This window comes from Parambassis ranga, chromosome 17, assembly GCF_900634625.1.
Source record: "Parambassis ranga chromosome 17, fParRan2.1, whole genome shotgun sequence".
NCBI lineage: Eukaryota > Metazoa > Chordata > Actinopteri > Ambassidae > Parambassis > Parambassis ranga.
In genome coordinates this window covers 19459457-19484453 of record NC_041037.1, presented here as the reverse complement: position 1 = coordinate 19484453, position 24997 = coordinate 19459457, and the positions used below count along the sequence as shown (strand labels likewise).

The 24997-nt window shown below is 40.1% G+C and overlaps 1 protein-coding gene across 1 annotated transcript in view; it reads left to right on the top strand.

Annotated features, from left to right (window-relative positions):
- The window catches only part of LOC114449747 (cadherin-18-like), a 138956-nt gene that overhangs the window by 95550 nt on the left and 18409 nt on the right, over nucleotides 1–24997 (top strand). The window contains exons 6-8 of the mRNA XM_028427576.1: nucleotides 4591–4844; nucleotides 8586–8722; nucleotides 18422–18546. Of these exons, the coding sequence (XP_028283377.1) occupies nucleotides 4591–4844; nucleotides 8586–8722; nucleotides 18422–18546 (516 nt within the window). The remainder of the gene's footprint in view (nucleotides 1–4590; nucleotides 4845–8585; nucleotides 8723–18421; nucleotides 18547–24997) is intronic.

Sequence of the window (24997 nt, the reverse complement as noted above, 5' to 3'; positions counted from 1 at the left end):
CTGGCCGAGACAGGAGGAGCGACGCCGTCTGGAGCCCGCCCTCTGGCCGAGGCGGGGGGAGCGATGGCGTCGTCTGGAGCCCGCCCCTTGGCGGCCCCGGAAGGGATGGCGTCATCTGGAGCCCGCCCCTTGGCGGCCCCGGAAGGGATGGCGTCATCTGGAGCCCGCCCCTTGGCGGCCCCGGAAGGGATGGCGTCATCTGGAGCCCGCCCTCTGGCGGCCCCGGAAGGGATGGCGTCATCTGGAGCCCGCCCTCTGGCGGCCCCGGAAGGGATGGCGTCATCTGGAGCCCGCCCCTGGGCGGCCCCGGAAGGGATGACGACATCTGGAGCCCGCCCTCTGGCGGCACCGGAAGGGATGACGACATCTGGAGCCCGCCCTCTGGCGGCACCGGAAGGGATGACGACATCTGGAGCCCGCCCCTGGGCGGCACCGAAAGCGATGACGACATCTGGAGCCCGCCCCTGGGCGGCACCGGAAGGGATGGCGTCATCTGGAGCCCGCCCTCTGGCGGCACCGGAAGGGATGACGTCATCTGGAGCCCGCCCTCTGGCGGCACCGGAAGGGATGACGTCATCTGGAGCCCGCCCTCAGGAGTAGGGGCTGGGTCGAGGACTGAACGGGGAAACCCGGGGGGGCAGCATGGGGGCCACAGGCGCCCGGAACTCCCCCATGTCCTCGAACGCCCTGGCATAATGGAGGTGGAGCCACGGGTTAGCGCTCAGAGCTAAGTCCATCTGGGCTCTGAGCTGTTGCTTAAGGTTCCACAGCTCCCCCAGCTGCTGCAGAAGTGAAATCCTCTGGTCCACCAACTGCCTCACCTCCCTCCTGTCCGCGGGAGGTGAGGGCAGGTGATCCACCCGGTCGAGCTCAGCTTGGAGCTTCCTCCTAAGCTGGTTGGCCTGGCTCCAGAGGATCACCAGTTCGTATGGCGCAAACTCTGGGCCGCGGCTAAAGGCAGCCGATGTAACCACTTCTGTGCCTGCTGTGTCCATAGTGGCCAGTTTGTACTGTCAGGGTTTGTGGATGAGGTGAGGACACAGTTGCAGGACGCAGAGCGGTTCAAATCCAAAAAGGTCTTTATTTAAGGCCAGGAGGGCAAACAAAACAAACTAAAAATCACACTTTGCGTGGTTCAAAAGGCAAGGCAAAAGCTAACTAAACTAAAATTCACACCTAACGTGGAAAAGCCACTACAGGGCAAAAGCAAACCTAAATCAAAGCTTGGCAAACAAAAGGCATGGCATGGCATGGCATAACCTGGTCAAGTGGCTGTAGCATGGTGGCAGAGACGAAGACAAGACAAAACACAATCCCCTTGGGTGACGACAAGACAAACTGGCAGAGAGTGCAGGGAAGACAAAGACTAAATACACAGGGACCAGGGAAGACAACGAGACACAGGTGACACACATGAGGGCAGGGCAGGTAATCAACCAGGAGGGAAAACACAGGAAGCAAAACTCAAGACAATACACAGGGAGGACAGGACTACCAAAGTAAAACAGGAAACACAAAACAAGACTAGACAACTAGAAACACAAAACAAGACTAGACAACTAGAAACACAAAACAAGACTAGACAACTAGAAACACAAAACAAGACTAGACAACTAGAACAAGACTAAACAAAGACCCAGATCTACAGGAAAAATAACTATAACTAAACACAGATTAAACTAAAAACCCAAAACAAGTAATCAAAACCATAAACAAACACCAGATCGTGACAATCATTTTTCCCCAAGGAGATGCAGGGGGCAGAAAATGGTATAACCCTGGTATACATGTGCAAACGGGGGTATCTAGGCCGTGTGCATAAGGTAAACTGCTCAGGGGCCAACTTTGGATGCTTGTGTGCATACATGCATAGCTCAGTCATTGGCACATGCACATGGATAATTCTGCTCCTTGAGCATGGATGGCTTTCATAACATGATTGCTCTTGCATGGAACCTCTTTTTAGGGTTCATATGATCGCTTAAAATCCTTACCATGGTGCTTAAAAAGTTATGTTTTTAAGGATCAAAAACATGCTAAATTCTATAAAAAGTCCTTTAACACATTTATTTATAACTATATTTTCCAGTCTTTCTGTCTTTTTATGTGTTCCTGCATTACTGCACCAACTCACTGTTTTAATGAATGTTGGCTGACAAGTGCTGTAATGGACTCTGAGTCCAGACTAAAACATTGTTCCTATGTAACTGACACACCTTTTCAAGTATTTTAGAAATTAATGAGAGACTGGATATCAGTCTGTAGTTTGCAAAGATGCCTGAGTCAAAAGAGGTTTTGTACAGTAAAGATCTGATCACAGGAACTTAAAATGCCTGTGGTGCATATCCTGTTTTTAAAGAGAAGTTGATCTGATCTAATATGGAAGTGCATAACACAGCAGTTGAGTTGGAATAAGGTCTAAAAGACTTGTGAATGGTTTAGATTTAGTGATGGTTGAGGTCTGTTGAGAGAGATCTATAGCAGAAATGGAGTCCTGGGGTAGTTGGGGACAGCTTTTCTCTAAAATATTTTCATATTTTTCATTAATTAAGTAAATTTGATGAAATATTTACTTCATTACATTACTTTATAAACATCTCTCAGCTCTCTATTATGGCTCGCTGACAGTCTATGGAACTGAGCCATCATTAACAAAATCCTGTACTTTCTCTGTGGTGAAAAAGGTCCAACTACAGCTCAGCCAGCCACATACCATGAAGTAAAGCTGTGCAATTGCTTATCTGTGTCACGCATGTAACAAATGCAGTCAGGGGTCATATGGCAGAAAAGGATGTTGGCACAGAAATCCATGTACTGCTAAGCCAAATGGATGGAATAATTGTCTGCATGTACAGACTGATAAACAGAGCACACCAGCAAATTAAATCTGTCGACAGGCTACTGAGCATGTGGAGGAAAATTTGGAAAGAAAATTATAGATTGTATTCATAATCAAATTTTGGACTAATAATGGCTGTTAAAAGTCAGTCCTAATATGTTAACCATTAAAAAATTATCTCTGAACATCAGATGAACTTCACATTTGAATAAAGTATTTATTCATTTTCGTTTTATATCGTTACATTTTCAAAGTAATATAACAGTAAGAACACAAAAAGACCACTATCCATACAAAAGTACAGTAGTATACACATATGATGTACCTATATTTTAAAAATAGGCAGTTAAAGACCTGTAGTCCTAGGTCAACTTATCCATGTAAAATGTCTTTGTATAGTGCTAGAAATGGCTTCCAGCATCCAGGTTCTAATCACACCAGACTATCTCTATCTATCAGTTCATATTGTGTGATGTATGTTGTTTTTTACAGTCATTCAGTGGTGAAAGTGAGACACAGCAGTTTGATGTAACATTTGAAGCTTCCTCATCTTTTCAGACATGTGGAAGTGAAATGTACAGGAAATGAAATCCAGCAGGCATGGCCTGTGCCCCCAGCCTCAGCCAAACTTAAATCCTTTGAGACAGTGGAGTATGTCTGATTTGCCTCTGCAGCCTTTGAACTCCTACAACAGGGAAGCCTATTCCGCTGCGGGAGAGTGCATTACTGGGTTTTCAGAACCACACGTTAAAAAGTGGTTTTGATTTTCTTTGTGCCTCTTCTCCAGCTAACCAGACTTGGGGGGGGGTCCCCTGCACAATGGAGTCTGTAATTGTAATTTATTTTATTTATTTATTCATTTTTCACAGATTCAAGATTGCTTTTATCAGCATGTTGTAACAGCCACTATTTTAGGAATGTTTTTTGTCAAACCATACCAATGTGTGTCCTATTCATTTTATTTCTTGTATTTCTTAATGGGTAGCTATTGACAGCTGGCATTTTCTAAAGTGCCTAGAAAAAAGACACAATAATGTCTGTATTGCATGCAAAAAAAAAGCATCGACAAAACCATCTTGGAGTGAGACTGACAAAACATCAAAACATCTGTCCACCCACACAGTTGGCTCCCTATTTCCATCTCTACAGGACCTCTAATGGATCCCTGTGGTATGCCAACATGCTGATTCCATGTCATAGATCACTGTTGAAGGAAAACTGCAGATTTTGAACCAGTTCTGTGTGATTAATAAATGGTTATTATGACATAACTGAACTCCATCCATTCATTTACCAGCAAAAGTCCACCAAGTGACGTAAAACATGTCATCTGGTTGACTCTGAAGCTGCAGCTGCATTTTCACATGCTCATTGTGGACTTCATAGCTTAGTTACTGACAGAACAGAGCAGAAGTAGGAAGAACAACATAGAAACACACACTGGCAGGCAGGGTGTCTGTGTTTTGTGCTGGATACAAACTTAATCTCTGATAGAAACAGGTGTAGTTTTGGTTCTTACAGCAATTTTACAAACAGTATAGCCCCAGTCCATCATGGGTGTTGAAGTTTTTCTACCTTTTGGCATCAACCTTTTTCTTTGGCCCTGTACCTTGTTGGGTCTTCCTATCAGTTTCTAAGATAATAAAAGCATTTTGTAATTTTAGCCATATTTATACGAAATAAATGCATGGAAATATATACACTGGTCCTTACATGTGTCCTCACAGATAACCTCTCTGTCTCCTCCCCAGCCCCTGAATTATGAGAAGAGAAAGGTTCACACTCTCAACATCGAAGGCTCCAACACTCACCCAGATGCCCGTTTCTCCCACCTGGGGCCTTTTAAGGATTCCACGTCACTGCGAGTGATTGTGGGAGATGTGGATGAGCCTCCAGTCTTTTCCATGGACTACTACATTTTGGACGTGTATGAAAACTCACCTGTGGGCACCCAGGTGGGCACTGTGACAGCTGTGGATCCTGACAGTACAAACAGCGGTGTCAGGTAAAAGAAACAATGTGTGATGTATGTGTTTTTACATGTTTACACCCGTAATTATTTAGGACCCACAAATGCTGATATTTCCTTACTTAAGCTGCTGACAGTCTGCTGAGACTCACATACAGCTGCAGGGACACAGTGGTGATTTCCCTGATGGCCTGCTCTCTCCCTGGCTTGGCACATAGAAGTAACTGTGTTATGATCATGCCTGTGGATCAACCAGAGGCTAAGGCCAAGCCAAAATTTTGAGGGTAGTTTTACAGATATTGTTTCGCTTTCTGCTGAGACTTATCCAGACAGTAGTGTTTGTTGGAAATAAACAGTTTTGCTCTACATCTGTAAGAATATGCTGGGCAATACAGCTTGAGCTTGTGGAGAGCTTAGTGACTTCCCTCAAAATGTGCCAATGCTCCACTTGTGGTGGATGGATTGTGAGAGTGAGTTCTGTTTCGGAAATATAATAGTATTAACATACAAGAACAATGGCTGATATTTAACTCATTATGTATCTATCTACTACTGCTTCATATTCATGTTACCTGTGGCAAGACTCATTAACATGGTAGCTATAAAGACCTTGTTGCAGCTCATAACATGTGGTTAGTGTTATTTTAAGTTCTGAGCAGCCTGGGACCAATTGGTTAGGCAGTAGTTGAAGTGACTGAAAATCATCAATTTTTGCAGGATTTCATATGATTTGTCAATTCGCTTTAAAGGAAAGCTATGACTCTATTATTAACCCAAGATATTTGTATTAGCTGACAGTTTGTATTTTTTCTCCATTACCATGTCAGGGGTCGGGGTCAGGTGATACTTTATTTATTTTTGTGAAATACATGCCTACAGTTTTGGAAACATTTAACTGTAGACAGCACTCCTGCAACCAAGTTGAGACACATGACATTGTTTTAATGAGTTTAGCTGCAACAGTGTGGAATTTTTGTCCAAGGGGTTTTTTCTTGTCACAAGGTGATACATCAGTCTACCGTGTCTGTAGCAGTTGAATGTGTGAATCTTTTCACACTTTAGGGGGTGCTGCAAAAGCATGTGGCCACGCCCACCAATGGCGACAGTGTCAGCTTGCGATTTTCGTCTGGGGACAATTTTGTGCCAAATTTGGTGAGTTTTTTAACATGTCCAGGGGGTCAAATTTACGATACCGTATAATAATAACCCCTTGCATTTCAATAGGGCTCTCACACATTTCGTGCTCGGGCCCTAATTAATTTGTCTAAACCTAACCTGCAGTTTAAATACCTCTGGCTATCTTGCTAAGCTTAGCTTGACTTTTTGCTTAGTAATGTAGATGGCAGCTAGTTGTAAGCTAGCCACAATGCTGTTATCTAGTATTTCTAACTTTGTAAAGGGTTCAGCTTCTCATATTACTTTATCCAGGTATAGGCTAACTTGGGATTGCTACATCTATGGCTTCTGCTATTTGTCCACAAAGTTTGTTAGCCTGTAATAAGACTGACAAACAATGACTTTATTAATCCTGACACATCTCAGAGTTTTAATGGGTTGGTAATTGGTTGACTGTGCAGATCAGTGTATGGAGTTTTTTTCAGAGTGTAAGCTCATAGATCCTATCACATTTTGTTTTATTTGATTTATTGATCGGCACTCCTACTCGAAATATGTGTCAGTCACCAAACAGTCTATGCAGAAGTCTGTTCTTTCCATAGTCAAAATTAACTATGGAGAAGCAGGATGCATTTTTGTGTTCCACGTATTCAGGAGAAAACCAAAGGCCATGGCCTTAAATTCATTGCCATCAATGACAGTTTTTCCCCCCTTTTCTTTTCTTTTGTCTTAATTAGTTTGGATTATTTCTAACTTTGTTGTCATGACCACATACATGCCTCGTAACATAGGGTTATTTTTTTATATGTCCTTTGTATTACATTTGAAACCCACTCATTCTCTGTAACACCACCCATAGAACACTGTGCTGAGGGGAAGCCAAGACATACTTTGTGCAGACACATGGTCTGCGGGAGAACTGATGTATTTAGGGAAATTTTACAGAGGGCTGTGACATTGAAACACCTAAAAACACATTTTTGATCATGCTCTTACATTGGTCAATCAGGAGCAGATCAGTGGGTAAAGGCCAAAGCAGCATACAAAGGCTCTCTATCCTCCGCTCAGCAGCTGGCAACAATGTCCCTGCCGGGACTCTGACCAAAGTGGCATCACTGCTGATTTCTGATGCACCAAAAGCTGCACTGATAAATTTGCTTTCATTTCTGTAGTGCTGAAAAACACCCCGTTATATACTCTGGCATCAACTAGTTAGGTTAAAGACAACAAAGACAACAGTGAAAAATTTCTGTTATTCATTAACTTTGCTAGACTATTATTAATTGAAGGTTAGGACAGTAAAAAACTGTTTTATCCTATTAAAACAGGCAAAGTGCTGATATAAAAAGCAAATAGATAAAATCAAGGTATTTTTTTCCCTTCAGTAAGCCAAGGACAAGTAACACTAATTAAAAGAAAATAAAACAATAAACCAAACTACAGTTTTTACTGTAATAACAAGAAAAGTGCACCTTTTGCCTTTCTGTTCTGTTCTCCACATGATCTCTATGAGGCTGCCTCTCCTTTTGAGAGCAGACGTTCCTGCTGCAGAGGCTGCTCTAAGAAATGGATGTTGCAGAATAGCTAGATAACAAGCTAACTATCTCACTAAGGTGAACGCAGACTGAGGGTAGACTGTCTATAAAAAATATATGAGGGCGAGTACAAATCTGTACTGCTGACATTCGTTAGTTTAATGTGCTTCCTCTTTAAGCATAACAGACATGCTACCATGAAAACAAGCTCCGCCTTTCTTTCCCTTGTCACCTTGAAACGCTGACATGATTGTGTCCCATCGAACGTCAGTGTTAAACAAAGTTTGAAATGTTTTGTTGTTGCTTCCTGGTTGCATTTAAACAAGGGGGGAAGTGGGACGGTTCACTCTTCCATCAGCACCAGAAAAACAACAATCAGTTCCACAGGGTAAAAAATACACACAATAGAATAAGCAACCAATGGATTTTCACAATTTTTCATTAAAAAAATACTATAAAATATCTTCTTTAATATTTACTGCATTATGGCAGATTCATTGCCAATATAAACTTGTAGTAATTCAGTTTAATAAGCTTTATTGGGATTGACATTCACACAAACAGCATTATTGAATCATATGTTAAACCAACACATTCAACATATACATACATACAAAAATGTGTTATAATGCACACACTGTGCAGTGTGTGTCTTTGTGTTCAGTAGTTGAACTGTCTTAAAAGCAATGATTTCCTATATGTTCCACCCTGTAACTAACAAGTGACAACACCAGTGTCCTCAGGCACTGCTTTCATCACACGTCTTTATCATTATCAGTTTCAGTGGTTGCTCTTTAGAAACAAAACTCTGTGCTGAGAGCTGCTGCTTCTGCTGCTGTCCAGCAGAGTTTTGGCTGATTTCTCATGATTGGTTTACAACAGACATGGTGGTGATCATTAAGAGCAACTCCACTTTGGTCTCATCTGTCCATATTTCAACATGATTTCAATGCAGAAAGCAGGAATTTCCCCCCAACACTACTTACACCATATCAGCTAGCTGTCTGTGCACTCAAAACACAAACAGCACTGTCTCTTGTATTACTTTGGCCTCTGAGCAGGGTTATAAATCTGTTTAATGTGGCTGTCTTTCCTCTAAAAGTTCACATGCCATTCTGTGTCACAGGTACTTCATTGAAAATGAGGAGGAAAGAACTTTGTACTTTACCATTGGCGTTAACAGCGGCATCATCAGGACTACTCAGGTTCTGGACCGGGAGGAGACAGCGTGGCATAACATCACTGTGATGGCTGCAGAGGTTGGTAAGTTCACAGCTACAGCAGGTCATGATGAACTGTTCTCTGTGTCCATCAGCATGACATCCATTTATTTGTCCCACCAGCTTCACCTTCAGTAGCTGTCTATGTTCCATCCTTCACAGTATGTGTCTTTAAGGTGACCATCATTGACTCTTCTCATTGTTGTCTGTCTGCTTGGTTGGGTTGCAGTTCCATGTTTTTATTGACAGCTAGAGTTTATACCCACAGAGGTTGAATGCACCGATTTTAAAAAGTGCAAAGTGGGGAATATAAAGTTGCTTTTGGTTTCTTTTTGTTTGGCTAGAAAAATAGGCACTGTGCACTACTTTCTCAACAGCACCTAGCAGCTAAAGAGCTACAACAACTCTCACAAGAGCTTTTGCAGGCTGAAGAGTGAATATACTCGCAAACTTCGAACATTGATTTTTGTCTTCTGAATTATAGGTATTTTCTGCAACCTATTTAGACCAACTACTGACATTAGACTTCAGTCTGGGCCACAATCTTTTAAAGATTCTACAGATAAAAACTATATGACTGAGTGTTATATATTTGTGGCTTTGGTTCCACATAAATGAATTGCTTTTGAATGTGAACAAAAACAGGGTTATTAAAAAGTTTGCAAAAGTATGCAATTTAGTTTGAGTTATTTCCTTCGCTGGATGAGAGAAATGAGTGTATGGAGATGCTGTATGTTTGTGCCTATGGAACATATTTTATAAAATACTTGTATAAACAAGTATTCACAGTATATGCTATACTGTGTACAGTTGCAACCAATGACTATTTTAATAGTCGACTAGTCATCGACTACCCTAACAACTGGTAGACTAATGGTCGACTATTTTGGACGCTTATTTCCTGTGATTCAGCCACCTCCATGCTGCTGCCATGTATGGTAGCTCTACTACTCCTTCAATGTATGTTTCCTAGCAGTCAATAGTGTGCATGTGCTGTTAGTGCATCCAAGGAAGCACAAAGTAAACTTTGGTTTATTGAGGATGGTTTCTCTGAGTAAAAGAGCTTTGTGTGTGCGCACATCTAAATTTTTTCTGGGGGGGAACTCCAGACCCCTCTCCCCCAGAGGTGCCCCCTTCCCAATATTTTTACAGCTTCTAAATCCACCTTAACACAGTATCTTCATACGTCCTAAACAGCTTGAATTATGGCTTTGTGGATATAGGCTGTACCTCCACCCCTCCTTTATCCCCTCTATGAATATGGGTTGGTTTGATTCAACCAGTTGCATTGTAAGGGGTGTTTCTGTATGATGCTTCAAATTTATGCTCTATGTGCCCCTTTTTGAGCACCTGCCCGTCCAAAGGTCTCTGCACGTCCCTGGTCTCACACACTGACAATAAAAAAAATAAATAACTCCAAATAATTGGATTACTACAAGGAGTGTAGCAAAACAAATACATATACAGGGTTGTGAAAAGATTGCCCCCCTTTTGTGATTTCTTTCTTTTTTGTATGTTTGTCACACTTAAATGTTTCAGATCAAACAAATGTAAATATTAGACAAAAATAAATAAATTGGCTTGGGGGATATCACTTAATAAGGTTTGGACACCCCCCCCCCCCTCCTGCTAATTAATGCATTCATTTAAAAACTGCATTTTGTGTTTACTTGTGTTATCTTTGTGTAATATTTAAATTTGTTTGATGATCTCAAAACACAAACACTTTTTCACACTACTAAATTTAAATGCGAGGAGGCTTTTAATAGAAGCTTTATTTAGACAGAACTGCCACATAGGGCCTTGCCTTGTTGAATGAGGGTTTAAACACATTTCTGTTCAATTGAAAAATTGTCCCAATACTTATTCTGTCAACTGTAAGAATCTCCAGATTTAGTTTGCTAGTTTTTTTTTTTTTTTTTTTTTTTTTTTTTTTACATAGGTTTTACAAATATGGGAATCTAAAATATGCTCTAGCCATTTCAGTTGGTGTGGATAAATCACTTTATGGATTACATTTGCATGAGTCTTTGAAGCTTTGCTTAACCTCAGAGAGAAATTACAAAAAGATTAAGAAACGTTTTTAGAAGGATACTTAATTCTTTGAATTTCTGTGAAGTTCTTTTCAAGATACACTTAATGATCTGACAACCTCTTTGTAGCATCACTGGGGTCTATACTGAATACATCAGAGGAATCACCTCTTTTCTTCTTGATGCTCTCCTCTAATTTCTCTCCAGCCAATTGCTTCTTGTGCCAATTACCCTTTCTGCTACCCTTTACTGCACAATAATGTGAGTAATGGACTGAGCGGGGCATTTATAAATGCCATGCAGCTCAGTCACTCTGATGCTGACCCTATGGGGAATAATCTAAACAGCAAACCTCATGTGTTTCTCTGACACAGCCATACAGAGAGATAACTCATAGGAGTAGTTCTTCTTTCACTCCACATGATGGTCAACGTGCAGAGTGAAGACTGAAATATACAGTAGTGCTTGAAAGGTGAACATCCAACCAATCAAATGAAACAGAAATATTATTGTTTATTTATTTCCTTTATGTCTAAGAATGGCAAAAATATGTGAAACTTTGTTTCCACATTTCCGTTGGATTATAGTCAGAACCGCTTCTTTAAGCATTCTTTCAATAAATGATTGTACTTGTGTAGTTATTGAATGCATGAGTTGAGAGGCAGATGTTTGGACAATTGCCTTCAGAATTTACTGGTATAAGTCAGAATTCATTGTTCTATCAATGATGACAAACTGCCCTGGCTCAGATGCAGCCAAACAGGCCCAAAGTGCCTTGTATTCAAGGCAAAACGCTGTTTTGAGAGTGGAACACACCTGCTAAAAAATGGAACATGTGGCCAAAGCTGTGATTGATGCAAAGGATTTTCATAGTATTCCACACCTTTCCTCAATCTTTAACAAATTCAATCATTTGCCACCTCAAAGCAAAGCTTAACAACATTCTGATATCTGATGATGTGTATGTACTTTGATTTTCCCATTATGGTTAAATGTAAGTACCCCCCTTTTTATTTGATGATTCTTTTTGTGTGTATGTGGGTAAAAACACAATAAAAAGCACATTGAAGCAAGACTGTTTACAAAACTGCATCTGAACAAAGCAGAACACTTGTGGAACAATGTCCAATGGACAAATCGAGCCTGATTATATGGTTACCTCCCGATCAGGACTCGGATATATATGTATTAGGGCTCTCAATGTTAACAAGTGTCTGTGGATTAATCCAGCATAGTGCTGCACATGGCTCTCTGGCTTGTAGTGTAGGGGTGTGATTGTTGGTTTGGGTGCAAGAGGTTCTGGATTCAAGACTGGGATGACAGTTAAAGCTTGTTAGAAATTAGGTCATACACCAGAAGAATGATCCAAAGCACAGCAGCTAATCTACATCAATGACTGAAAAATAAAAGAATCAAGGTTCTAGAATGTTCCAGTCAAAGTCCAGACCTCAACCCAACTTCACACCATGTCATTTCTGCTAAGAGTGGATCTACAATCTAATGATCATGTTTTTGATTTGATTTTTTTTGTTTTTCTAAATAGATAAAGGCACAGTATTGGCAGTTACTGTATGTTGTTGTTCGTCTAAAGTTGCCTGATCCTAAAACCCAGTAAAAATGTAAAATCATCCGATTTTAGTGGGTTTTAGGATCAGGCAAATACAACTTTAGACGAACAACAACATACAGTAACTGCCAATACTGTGCCTTTATCTATTTAGAAAAACAAAAAAAAAGTTGACAGTTAATTCAGCAAGGATTATTAGATGAAATCTGAAACAGATGCTGGGCTTTACTTACCTACATTTTCATGTAACACCATAATGTGAAAGCATTAAACCCTCCTTTGCTACATGATGTCACACTTACAGTTTTTTTTTCTCCCACCTCTTTGTCAGTGGAGAATGAATCATTTTGTGTGTCCATATGTCAGTGAACACCTGCACTCAAACATTTGAAGTCAGCACAGAGTTACATAGCTGTTTTGCTTTGTAGCAAAGAGGTCAGGAGCAAAGGTCATCTTCTTCCTGCCTGCAGTTGAGAACAGATTAAAAAAAAGAAGAAAGTTCAGCTCTCTGGTGAATTAAGCAGAGAAGAGAGAGATGTTTTTCAGATGTGGTATGCGACCTTCACCCCTGCCGATTACCTCAGGTCTGATCAAGTGCCTCTCTTGTGGTGCAGAACGGCTCCCCAGGTACACTCTGTAAGCCTTCTCTAATGGGATGAGCTGAGAGGAGCCCAGTGGAGCAGAGCGCTGAGGTGGAGAGAGGATTTACACGAGGAGAGGCAACAGGGGAGAGATGATGGAGATAAAGACAGGATAGAGTTATAAAACAAGACGTCTAAGGTTACTATATAGTATGATTTAAATCTTATCCAAACTTAAAATCCTCAGCACAACAAGAACAATGTAGCATGTAGTTGTAAAAGTCACTATAACTTAGCTGGATGGCAGAATCCATAATTGTATTGTATTCAGCCCCCGTTAAATTTTTCACTTTGTTCTGTTGCAGCCATTTGCTAAAATCATTTAAGTTTATGTTTTTTCCTTCATTAATGTACACACAGCACCCCATTTATAAATGATTAATGGGCTAGACAGGGGCCCAAACACATGGCACATGACACAAATGTCAACAATTCTGTGTTTGTCTGTCAATATGGGGAGCTGTGTACATCAATGAGGAAAGAAAAGAACCTAAATGATTTTAGCAAATGGCTGCAATATAACGAAGACTGAAACATTTAAGAGGGTCTGAATACTTTCTGTACCCACTGCATAACAGCCATCCATGTGTTTGGGTCCCTGCAGCCCATTAATCATTTTAACCCTAACCCTAAGTCTGAAGCATGATGAGGTCAGACCGGTCACGTTCTTCCAAATCAAAGTGGGAAGATCATTTCTTTGAATCTGACAAACACACACACTCAAGTTATCATCTAAAATCTCATTAAATGCTTCAAAGCACAGTCAATAACGACTTTTTCCATTGATTTGTCCATAAAATGCCACAATACATTAATTGATTAGTCATGAAAAATCAATCATTTTAAGCAATAAGCAGTTCTATCTCAAGTACACTGGCACATTAAGCCTTTACAACTACATTAAGACCAGCCGTTGTACATGGTGTCCATTTTTACTTTTGGCCACATTGGGAATTAGTGGTGATGGATCAGTATCTTTTCTTTCAGTTGTCACAGACTTGCAAGGTGTCAGTTACCTTTTTTACCATTTAAATTTAATAACTGCACACAGTTAATGAAAAACGACATGAGCTGCAACAGGTTTTGATATGTTTGTTGATATTTTATTTAAAAAACCTAATGCAAGTGGAATTCATTGGATTACAGGTAGCCACGAGTGTGCAGGGGTTATAACGTTTTGAGAAGACAGGCATATCTTACTTACCATCCTTGATTTTCTCTTAAAATCTATAATAAAGAATTTTATAAACTGTTGTAATATTATTACCTTTCTATTTTTCTCTGCACATTGATAGATATAGTTTATGCAGGAGTAGTTTGAACTTCCTTATTACTGATACAGTATTTGTGTTTATTTTATCATTGATTAAATCAATTTGCCTCCAGATATTTAGGGCTTGTGGGAAATTTAATAAATTAAATGTATAAATCAGCTGTTAAAATACATTGAATTTATACCTATAATCTATATGAAGTATCACTGTAAGTCAACCTTGGTATAATCACCTTAGTTATTCATAACCAATTCAGTAAAGGTTTAGGCCTTCATTAGTTGCATTTGGTCTAAAGGCTTTCATGCCTGCAAGTCCCTGCTTAGATATTCAAAGGTCATACCTTCTGCTTCCTCGGGTCACAATGAAATGAGATCTCTGCTTGCACAATTCAATTAGGCAAAAGTAAAAGTGTAGAACTATCACATTAAGTTTTGTTTTAAAGTCCTTATGGCAGACTTGTGGTCAAACACTCGTATGTCATCTGGATCTGATCAGCGGTGTGTAAGATATTGAATGTGACAGATGAATGAACAAACAAATGGAAGTTAGGAACCCCACATGCTTCCGGCAATCGTGAGATTTTGAAGAGCATCTTGAAAAGAACAGAGAGACAGATGAGATCTTGATGTGGATTTCAGTGGTGAGAGATTTGTTTTTACTGACATCATTGTGGCAGGTAAAAAACCTAAAACTTGTGCAAAATCTGTCCCTTACAGCAGTGAGTCCGTCTTATCTCTGGCACAGAGATGAGGTGTTGTACAGTGTTATGGCATGAGGCAGTAAAGATTTCCTGCCTGAGCCTTTTGCAAAAGGTGCTCCGTTGTCTGTCCAGTACAGGGAGGAGAGGGTGGTCAGGGTTATCCATGATGGATGACAGTTTGTTCAGTGTCCTCCTCTCCACCACTGCTTCAAATGTCTCTTGTCTGCAGCCAATGACAGAGCCAGCTTTCCTGATTAATTTGTTCAGTCTATTGGTCTACTTCTGTAAGGGACATGACTCTGAGTGGTACTGAAAGTCTGAGGTGTATAAGGTGAACAGGAATGGAGAAAGCACAGTGCCCTGTGGGGCTCCTACACCACTCATCACCATATCAGACAGGACACCACCCAGCCGGACGAACTGTGGCCTGTCTGTCAGGTAATCAGTGATCCAAGAGACAGTGGACCCGCCAGCACCCACAGCAGCAGCTTCTCACCCAGTAATGGAGGCTGGATGGTGTTTAAGGCACTAGAGAAGTCAAAGAATGTGATTCTCACCGTGCCTCCACCACCATCCAGGTGTGAGTGAGTGAGCTGTAGCAGATAGATGACAGCATCATCCACCCCCAGACGTGGCTGGTAGGCAAATTGCAAAGGGTCAAGAGAAGATCTCACCTGCGGCCTAAGGTTAGCCAACACCAGCCTCTCCAGCACCTTCATCACTTGAGATGTGAGGGCAACTGGGCGGTAATCACTGAGGCCAGATGGAGATGACTTCTTAGGTACAGGAACCAGGCAGGAGGTCTTCTAGTGGCACCCTTTCCAGGCTGAGGCTCAGGTTGTAGAGATGCTGGAGAACTGCAGACAGCTGGCTGGCACAGGTCCTCAGGATCCTGGGGCTGATGCCATCCGGGCCTGCAGCCTTGTGTTGGTTTAGCTTCTCACAGTTTATGACATGAATCACTAGTATGAGCCAGACTAATGAGAGAAGAGGAGAGGTAAGAGTGTGAGAGGGAGATTTGAGGGGACATGGAACTGCTCAGTGGATCATGTTTGTGTCCCCTGGCAGCGTAGGCCTATAGCAGCATAGCTATGCTAAAAGTTAAGAACTTAACTTAATTAACAAGGAGGAAGCATTGCACTGAGGCTGTCAAATAGTGTAAGCATATATCACTGCAACACAGTATTGTTGATAATTTTACTCATCCCTATCCTATTCCTATTGTTATTTTTAGAATTTATGGCTGTGGGAGATTTCTTTTGTTTGCACCTTAATATCCAATAACTGCACATGTACCATGTTGTACAATGATTCATTCTCTGCTGAATTTGCACAGCAGCTCATGTAGCACACATGCACATTTATATGTATATAGCTTTACTTAATTTTATAGTTTATAGTTTATATTTTTATTTTTATTATTTGTGTACTTATTTGCATGTTCCTCAAATTGCTCTTTTTTAAATTATTCTTTTTTTGTTGGTACCTTAAACCTTTATCGCATTATGGCATTTAGTGTGGGCAGCAAAGTAAGAATTTTACTGTACAGTGAAACTAGTCTCCACTGTGCATATAACAATAAACTCTTTGAACTTTGTTGCCAATATATAATATAACACATTTTGACATAGTAGTTTGCTATATATGTTCCACAGGTGTTTGTATAGTACAGATAAAAGAGTTATAACTGTTGGACACTTCATTTTAATACATGATTAGAAGTGCCCATTAGGCTTTTCTTGGATATTTGACATTAATGTCAATGTCTTAACATTGTTAACACCTTAAACATATTTGTCACATGTATAGAATATTTATTTCTCACATGATTCCTGCAGTAGCTTTTGCTCTGCATGCCTCTGACTCTCAAGGCAGAAACAAGACTGAGGTTTTCTGAATATATTGTATACATCATCTGCTGATGCAAGGACATCAGCATTTTACCAGAGACAAAACGACTAGTGTTACTGCATCAAGAGTCCACAACATTTGGTTAGGGGTTTATTTAAGGGCCCTCTCTGTAGACTAGCCACTAGTCTACTTTTGCTATAGTTAAATCCTGGTAGTGCACAGGTTCCTCTGTTCTGCGACATCACTGCACTGTAGATAGTCATACACTTAGCACAGAGTACTGATTTAACAGGAATATCCGCTTAGTAGCAGAATGTACAATCTGGCATAGTGGCAATACTGGAAGTGCTGGATGTCGATTGGAGCGGAGTATACCATTCAGCAAGTAAGACAGAGCCATGCTTCCTTTGAATTAGTGGCCTCCACAAAGCCTCAGTATGCGATCAGAGATAACTGGTATCACGATATTGATTGTAAACACAGCTTTGTGCCTCAGACTCTGTGCACGTAAATATTATATTCAGCAAAAAAGACAGACAGGCATGATGAAAGGAAAAAAAACTTTAATGCTGCTCATATGTGAATTTCTTTTTTTTTATTTAACCTTTATTTTACCAAGAGAAAGACTCATTGAGATTAAAAATCTCTTTTACAAGAGTGTCCTGGCCAAGATAGGCAGCAGCTCAATATAAAACATGTCAAGCGTCAATTAAAATTTAGAAGCCAACAGAGTCAGATAAAACATCAATATAAAGCTTACAAATTATGAAATAAAAAATATATAAATAAAGCACATAAAACAGATGCTAGCTAATTTAAAAATGATCGGGTGAAGTAGTTACAACTCAATGTTTCAACTCCTTGTCATTTAAAATATTTTTAGAAGAATCTACAGAGGGCAGTACCTTCAATTTTAAATTTTAAAAAATTAAATTAATTTTGCGAAAGATTCCAAGCAGAGGGGGCCGCAGTTTGAAAAGTCTTCTTTTCCAACTCAGATCGAACTTTTGGAACAGACAATAAGAACAATTCATTTAAACAAAGTCTGTAAGATGATAAGCTGCGCTGGGAAATAAGCCACTGTAGATAAATAGGAAGCTGACCCAGAATGCACTTACAAATTAGTAGTTGCCAATGTTTTAATCTACGAACTGACAAGGAAGTCCAGCAAACACCAGCATAAAGCACACAATAATGGGTCAGAGCTCTGAGACCTGTGATGAATCTCAGGGCTCCATGGAAGGCTGTGTCAGGAGCTCGTAGGCTCTGAGCAGAAGCAAGCATAAAAAATTACATCACCGTAATCCAACACTGACATGAAGTTGGCAGCAACAAGTTTTTTCCTGACCTCAAAGGAGACAGGACCTGATTCTGAAATAAAATCCCAGTTTCAATCTGAGCTTTTTACTCATTGTTTAGTGTGAAAAGTAAAGGATAATAAATCATCAATCCAGATGCCAAGGTATTTGTATTTGTATTGACTAGATGTATTACCTGTAGGGTGATGATTTGTGGCAGGTTTCCATGTTTTAATTTAGTGTTTGTGAATAGCATGAACTTGGTTTTATCTGAATTTAGGATGAGTAACAAATACAATATCTTACTTTCTTAGCAAGAATGCCAAAGTAAAAACAGCACCTGTTGTTTTTTTTTTTTTAATTTTGTTTTATTTGCAGATAACCCACGTATGGTGAGTCATGTGCCGATCACAATCCAGGTTCTGGATGTCAATGACAACATTCCATCCATCTCTGGGGGCAACAATGCCATCACAGTGTGTGACAGCATCAAAACGGGACAGGTAAGCTACTGATGTTTGCAAAGGAAAGCAGACCAAGATTTAAAAAACGGGCCTGTTTTTGCATGATGTATAACCCAAAATAGATAAATAATTAACAGTCATGGAATAAAGTTTTAAAATCTTATGGTAAAGTTTCCAAAAGTGCAATATTTACAGTATGCTGGAAAAGACACAGTAATGTTATATAAGTTGTTCACAGAGGAGATATTATAAAAGATTGATGCAGCTCACAGGGGTGGCACTCTGTATGAGGCCTAGGTATTGTGTTGTTGACAACATTTTTAGCCCCCTCTATAAAAATGTCATACTTTTTCCAAACATATCCTACGTTCAGTTAAATTAAGCAAAGAGTGGCACGGTGGTGCAGTGGTTAGCACTGGTTCTTGGTTCTTCTTGAACAAGTATATTTCTGATATACTGGTTTTACTTGGGAAGCTTATTTTACCTTGTACACAGATACATTTCCCAAAACTTAAAAACAACAAGCTAAAAAAAAAAGCAGGTGACCCTCTCACACCTATTCTTCAAATTTAAAGCTGCTTAATAAACGTGTGTATCCTGCTCCTGCTTTTTAGGCATAAACAATCTATTTTCTTAAGTGTAAACTTATTTATTTCACTTTGTCATGATGTATGATAACAATGAAGTGCAAATCAAATGCTTTCAGAGTCACTTAGTTAAACCACAGACTATATTGTATCCAGTGGTGGAAATGATAAATGGTATTAAGTTAGAGAATACAGATTACATGTCCTAAAATGTAATTTGTAATGTATTCTGTTACAATACATTACTAAGTAACATATTCTGAATATTTAGTTGGAGCACACTCTCCAGTCCCCCTTCTTAAAACAAGGGACCACAACCAGAAAACATGGTCCACTCAGACTCAATGTCCCCAACCTCCCTTGGAATCTGGTTGAAGCTCTCCTGGAGGTGGAAGCTGAAGATCTCTCTGGTAGAGGGTTCAACCTCTCTCAAGGAAGTGGGTTCCAGAGCCCAAGCTTTTTGAAGTATTAAAAGTAAAAGAACTCATGCACCGAAAGAAATCATTTTAAAGGTAGGGCAGGAGAATTTGAAAACTCAGTGAGAGTCAGATTTCGAAAATAAACACACGCCCCTTTCTCTCGGAGCTCACCCTGAAGCCACGCCTCCCAATCACATGGACGCGCATTACCTGAAGACAAGCTGCGGACTTCGGGCATCATGCACGTACCTCTCTGGTGCGTGCAGAGCAGAAAGAGAGTGACAACCAGCCAATACTCCGCGCAGGGTCCACCCGGAGGATTGGCTGATGTTTTTAGCATTTTATAGCTTCCACAGATGATTCATATTCTTCGTTTTATTTTGAAACTGCGTAACTAATTGGTTGCTATCGGATTGTAAAGAGAAGTTACACTAATTTAACAAAAAGTGCATCAGAATGAAATCTCCTACCCTACCTTTAAAATGGACAATGTGTAGTTAATTATATTTTCAGTACAGAAGTCTTTGAAATGTACCCAGAACCAGCTATGGACATGTCTGTGTGTCATGAGGCAGGCTGTTGGCATCAAGTAAACAGAGAGGCTGCTAATAAAAAATAGGCATTTGCCATTTTTACAGTGTAAGTATAACTGCTATAGATTAATGTTATGATTAATGGGTGGATTTGTGTTAGCAGACAGTAGCTAACTAGTTATAACTGAGCCAGTGCACCGCAATCATGATTAAGGCACATTATAGAAACACAGTTCACAGCATGACACCATCTTTATGTCTGACCTCACATCAGTCCAGCACAGCTGTATGAACACAACTGTATTCATAAATGTACTTGTTACTACGGATGTCCCGATCAGGTTTTTTTGCCCTCGAGTCCGAGTCTGAGTCATTTGATTTTGAGTCCCAATCCGATACTCTCAGGACTCTCTATAAAGGCACTCATTGCAGCAAAACCTGTGTCTGTGTGTGTGTGTGTGTGTGTGTGTGTGAGTGTGTGTGTGTGTGTGTGTGTGTGTGTGTGTGTGTGTGTCTCGAACCCAGGACCTCTTGCGCCAAAAGCAGCTGTCATACCCCTAGACACAGAGCCACCCTGCATAGAAGGCATTAACTTTGACAGCCCTGATAAATATATATCCGAGTCCTGATCGGGAGGTAATGTCCGATTCCGATCGAGTCTGAAATCACGTAATTGGGCCCGATTTCCGATCACGTGATTGGATCGGGACATCCCTACTTGTAACTACAGATATTTTTTGTAGTGAAGTAGAAAGTACAGATAATAGCTGCAAAATGTAATGGAATTAAAGTATAAAGTATGCACTATTATTTTTACTTAAGTAAAGTATAAATACATAAAATTTACTCAAGTACAGTAACGAAGTACAACTAGTTACATTCCACCACTGATCGTAATTAATGTAAAAGTTTGTTGTTTTTTTAAGCACAAATTGCTACACGTGAGATGTTTTTCCTGTTGCCCATCTTCTAAAATCTCATTACATAAGCCAGGTACTCCAACATTAATTATTGAAAAAATCTCTCAACAGCTTAAAGCAAGCGCACATCTATGAACATAACCTCATATTCATTTCTGAGGCATAGATGTACACACATGCAAAGACACATTCATCTTCTATCTATCTCACTCTCACACACATGTATGCCTGCACGCGCTGTTGATCTGTAGCCTTTTTTTTGTGTGCGTCTGACACCATCAGTGCGGGATTTATCAGCTGAGCTGCAGACTTTGCAGCTTCTTGAAAACATAAATTATTCAGACTGTGCAGCTTCCGCTGCTTGGCCAGATAGCAGCAGACGATCATATTAAACCCAAACACGGGCTTGTCTCACTGCCACCACTATCTCCCCACCCCACCCCACCAAACGCCCCATTCCCACTCCTTCACTGCCAGTCCCTCTGCTCCACAGCAGGGCCAAATCCAAAACGGTGATAAAATGACAATGATAAAACACTGAACGCCAGGCACAAAAGCACAGATCTGCATCACATGATCTACTGTCCTCATGTATCGTTGCACACACTTCCTCTGGTTTATTGACGTCTTATTATCTGTCCACCAGCCTCTCTGGCTTTGTATGCAAATGTATTAACTTGTGTGTGAATTGTGGAGTATGTGTGCAGATTGGCTTCAGGCAACAGACAACACATGCTAGCACAGTCAATGTCAAGGGCGGGCTTTTCCTCCCATCTCTCTGGCATTGGGTAAAATTGATGCCAAGACATTTTCATGCATGGCGCATCAATCTGGCATGACAGGTTTTTTTTTTCCTGCTACATTTGAGGCCTCAGTTGTGGACAACATTTGCATAACTGATTGCAAAAACGACGAGAGTGGCTGTTTAGGTTTTGGGACATACAGTACGTTTCATTTGTTGTTTGTTGTGCCATATAGTTAGAAACACTCAGTAAAGTAAGTGGATGGCAAGTAATGCATCTCTATGTTTAACACTGAGTATTGTGTGAGGGTGGAGGTGAATCTGTGAATTTTTCAACCATTCTTCTGAGCTATGTCACACTCGACGTGCATTGTTGGGGACACAAGTAAGCACTATTTGAAGTCATTGGGAAATTCATTGGGAAAATGGCTTTATTTTTAAGAGATCCTTTAGCTAGATTAGCCAGTTTTGGATGTTATCTTTAGTCAGTATTCTGTTCAAGTTAGTAACCCCTCTTTTAATTTTATAGTTTTAATGTAAAAACCTTAAAAATCATATGACTATAGTGCATCTTAGTATTAGAAACATACCACCTCATTTGGACAACATGCAACTTTTTTCACTGTATTATTCATTTAGCAAAAAATGAAACCAAAAAGGAAAAAAAGGAACATGTGGATAATACCCCATGACTCAGATCCACATTTAGCAGCAAAAAATAAGAGTCTTCTGTATGAGTCAGTCTCTTACATCATTGTGGAGGAATTTTGAACCATTCTTCTTCACAACATTGTTTCAGTTCATTGATGTTCTTAATCATTCATTCATACACAGACCTCTTAAGGTCCAACCACAGTATGTCAATAGGGCTGAGGTCTGGACTTTGACTAGAACGTTACATAACCTTGATTCTTTTATTTTTCAGTCATTGATGTAGATTATCTGCTTTGCTTTGGATCATTGTCCTGTTGACCTAATTTCCACCAAGCTTTAACTGTCAGGTAGATGGACTCACCTTTGTCTCTAGAATACATTACGTTACTGTTACAAAAATTGACAGCAATGTTTCCAGTGACCTTTAAAAGTAATGAACATGGTTAAGGCTTTGCTTGTTGCTGTGACTTTTGAAGTTATAAAATTACTTTAGAGCTACTTCCCAATGTTAATGAAAATCACTTTATTTATCCTTGCATATTATTAGTATGTTCTGGCTAGATCTGTCACATTTTATGGTCCTTAAGGAAACTGGTATGGGCAAAATGTTGGGACAACATCATGGACTCACATTTATCTATAGAACACTCTTGTATACAGAGGAGTTCATGGTCCACTCAATGACTGAAAGGTGTCCTAGGCTTGTTGCTGCAAAATAAGCCCAAATCATCAGTCCTCCACCACCATGCTTGACAGTGTGTATGCGTGGTTTCTGCTGAAGTGCTGTGTTTGGTTTTCAGCAGACATAGTGGTGATCATTAAGACCAAACTACTCACTGTCTCATCTGTCCATAGGACATTGTTCCACAAGTGTTGTTCTTTGTCCAGATGCAGCTTAGTGAACCTCAGTCCTGCTTCCATGTGCTTTTTAGACAGAAGAGTCTTTCTCCTGGTAACCCTTCAAATAAACTGTACTTGTTCAGTCTTCATCTAATTGTGCTGTGTGTGCCGCTGCACACAGGTAAGATACTTTCCATTAATGGATAATTACTTATTCATTCAACTGATCAACATAAAAACATTTCATTGCTGTGAATGAATGCCGTGTAAAGGAAAACATTTGATCTACATTAATCTACTATGTGTGGGTGTGTGTGTGTGTGTGTGTGTGTGTGCATGTGGGTGTGTGCGAGTGCTTAACCCGCACCTAGGCAAGAGCACAGAGAGCTATAGTTACTGAAAGCATGCCTGTGTAATTTTACAGTAAGTGGGATTGAAGTGTTCACATTTCAATACATTTTTGTGATTTCCATGATGCCTTGAACAGGAAGGCTTGGGCAGTCTATTTGGTTGCCTGATTGCATTATTTGCTTGTTTCTGTTACTTCTTTCTATTGGTTATTTAGTGCAGCTGACAGTCTGGACATTTATATTCTAGAGAGGTTGCGATTGGGCTGGTTTTTTTTTGTGTTGGGCAGGTTTTGCATTCTATTTGGGCTGGAAACTGGCAGTCAGATCTGGCAACCCTGTTTAATAGGACGTCCACTCCTGTGAAGATTGATTGTTTTCCACTTGTGAACAATGTTTCTTACTGTAGAATACAGAACTTCAAATACTTTGAAATGGTTTTATAAGTCTTTCCAGATTGATATGCACCATAGCTGCTTCTCTAACACCATTGTTAATGTCTTTTTTGTCACACACATGAATGCTCCAAGCAGCAAACTGCCAAAACGCCTGTTGTCTATAGAGGTCTGTAGACCTGCTGATGATCAATTCATCAAGGACTGATCATATATCATATATTTTCTACATTTATAGCACTTTATTTTATTGCTTCCATATTTGATATTTATCTTGATTGATTCTTTTAATTGTTGTTCTAATGTTCTTGACATGTGTTACCCACTTGGCCAGGTCACCCTTGTAAATGAGATCTGGATCTCAATGGGTTTTTACCTGGTTAAATAAAGGTTTAATAAAATGGTAGCTCTTTGAACTGTGTGTCTTTCCACTATCAAACCCTCCCATGTACAACGTCCGGCTATTTTGGGGTAGAAAAAAGCTACTGCATGACTGGCCCTAAACATAGCAGGACTAGACCTATATTCATCTTCAGTTCATCTGTAATGTGCAGATTTAGCTAACAAAACAGACATTGTACAAGCTTAGTAAATACTAGGCCTATATATTTTTTATGACTTAATGTTTACACAATGACATGGGCCTACAGGCAATCTGTAACTAATAACATTTAAACTCCTACCTCTCTGTTTGATATGACAAGGCAGGGGCAGCCACATTCACATGAAAGGATTCAAGTGAGACACCGTACAGTTCAAAAGTCACAACATAATCAGGGACAGTTATCCGTATTCACATTGGTGCTTATGTTGATTTGTGGGAGAAACCTTCAGATTTTTAAAATCCTCTACCAACCCCTTACGCCTGCATGACATGTTTGGTTTGTGTTGAGCTTTCTGGCAATTAAGCTTCCAGCCTCATTTAGCGTCTATCATCTGGTTATAACAAAACACATAAAATAAGAAAAATAACAACAATAATAATACTGCTGGGACTGATGTAAAAAAGTATGCTTGCTTTTTCCCCCCCGACTTAAAGCAGGTGTGTATGTG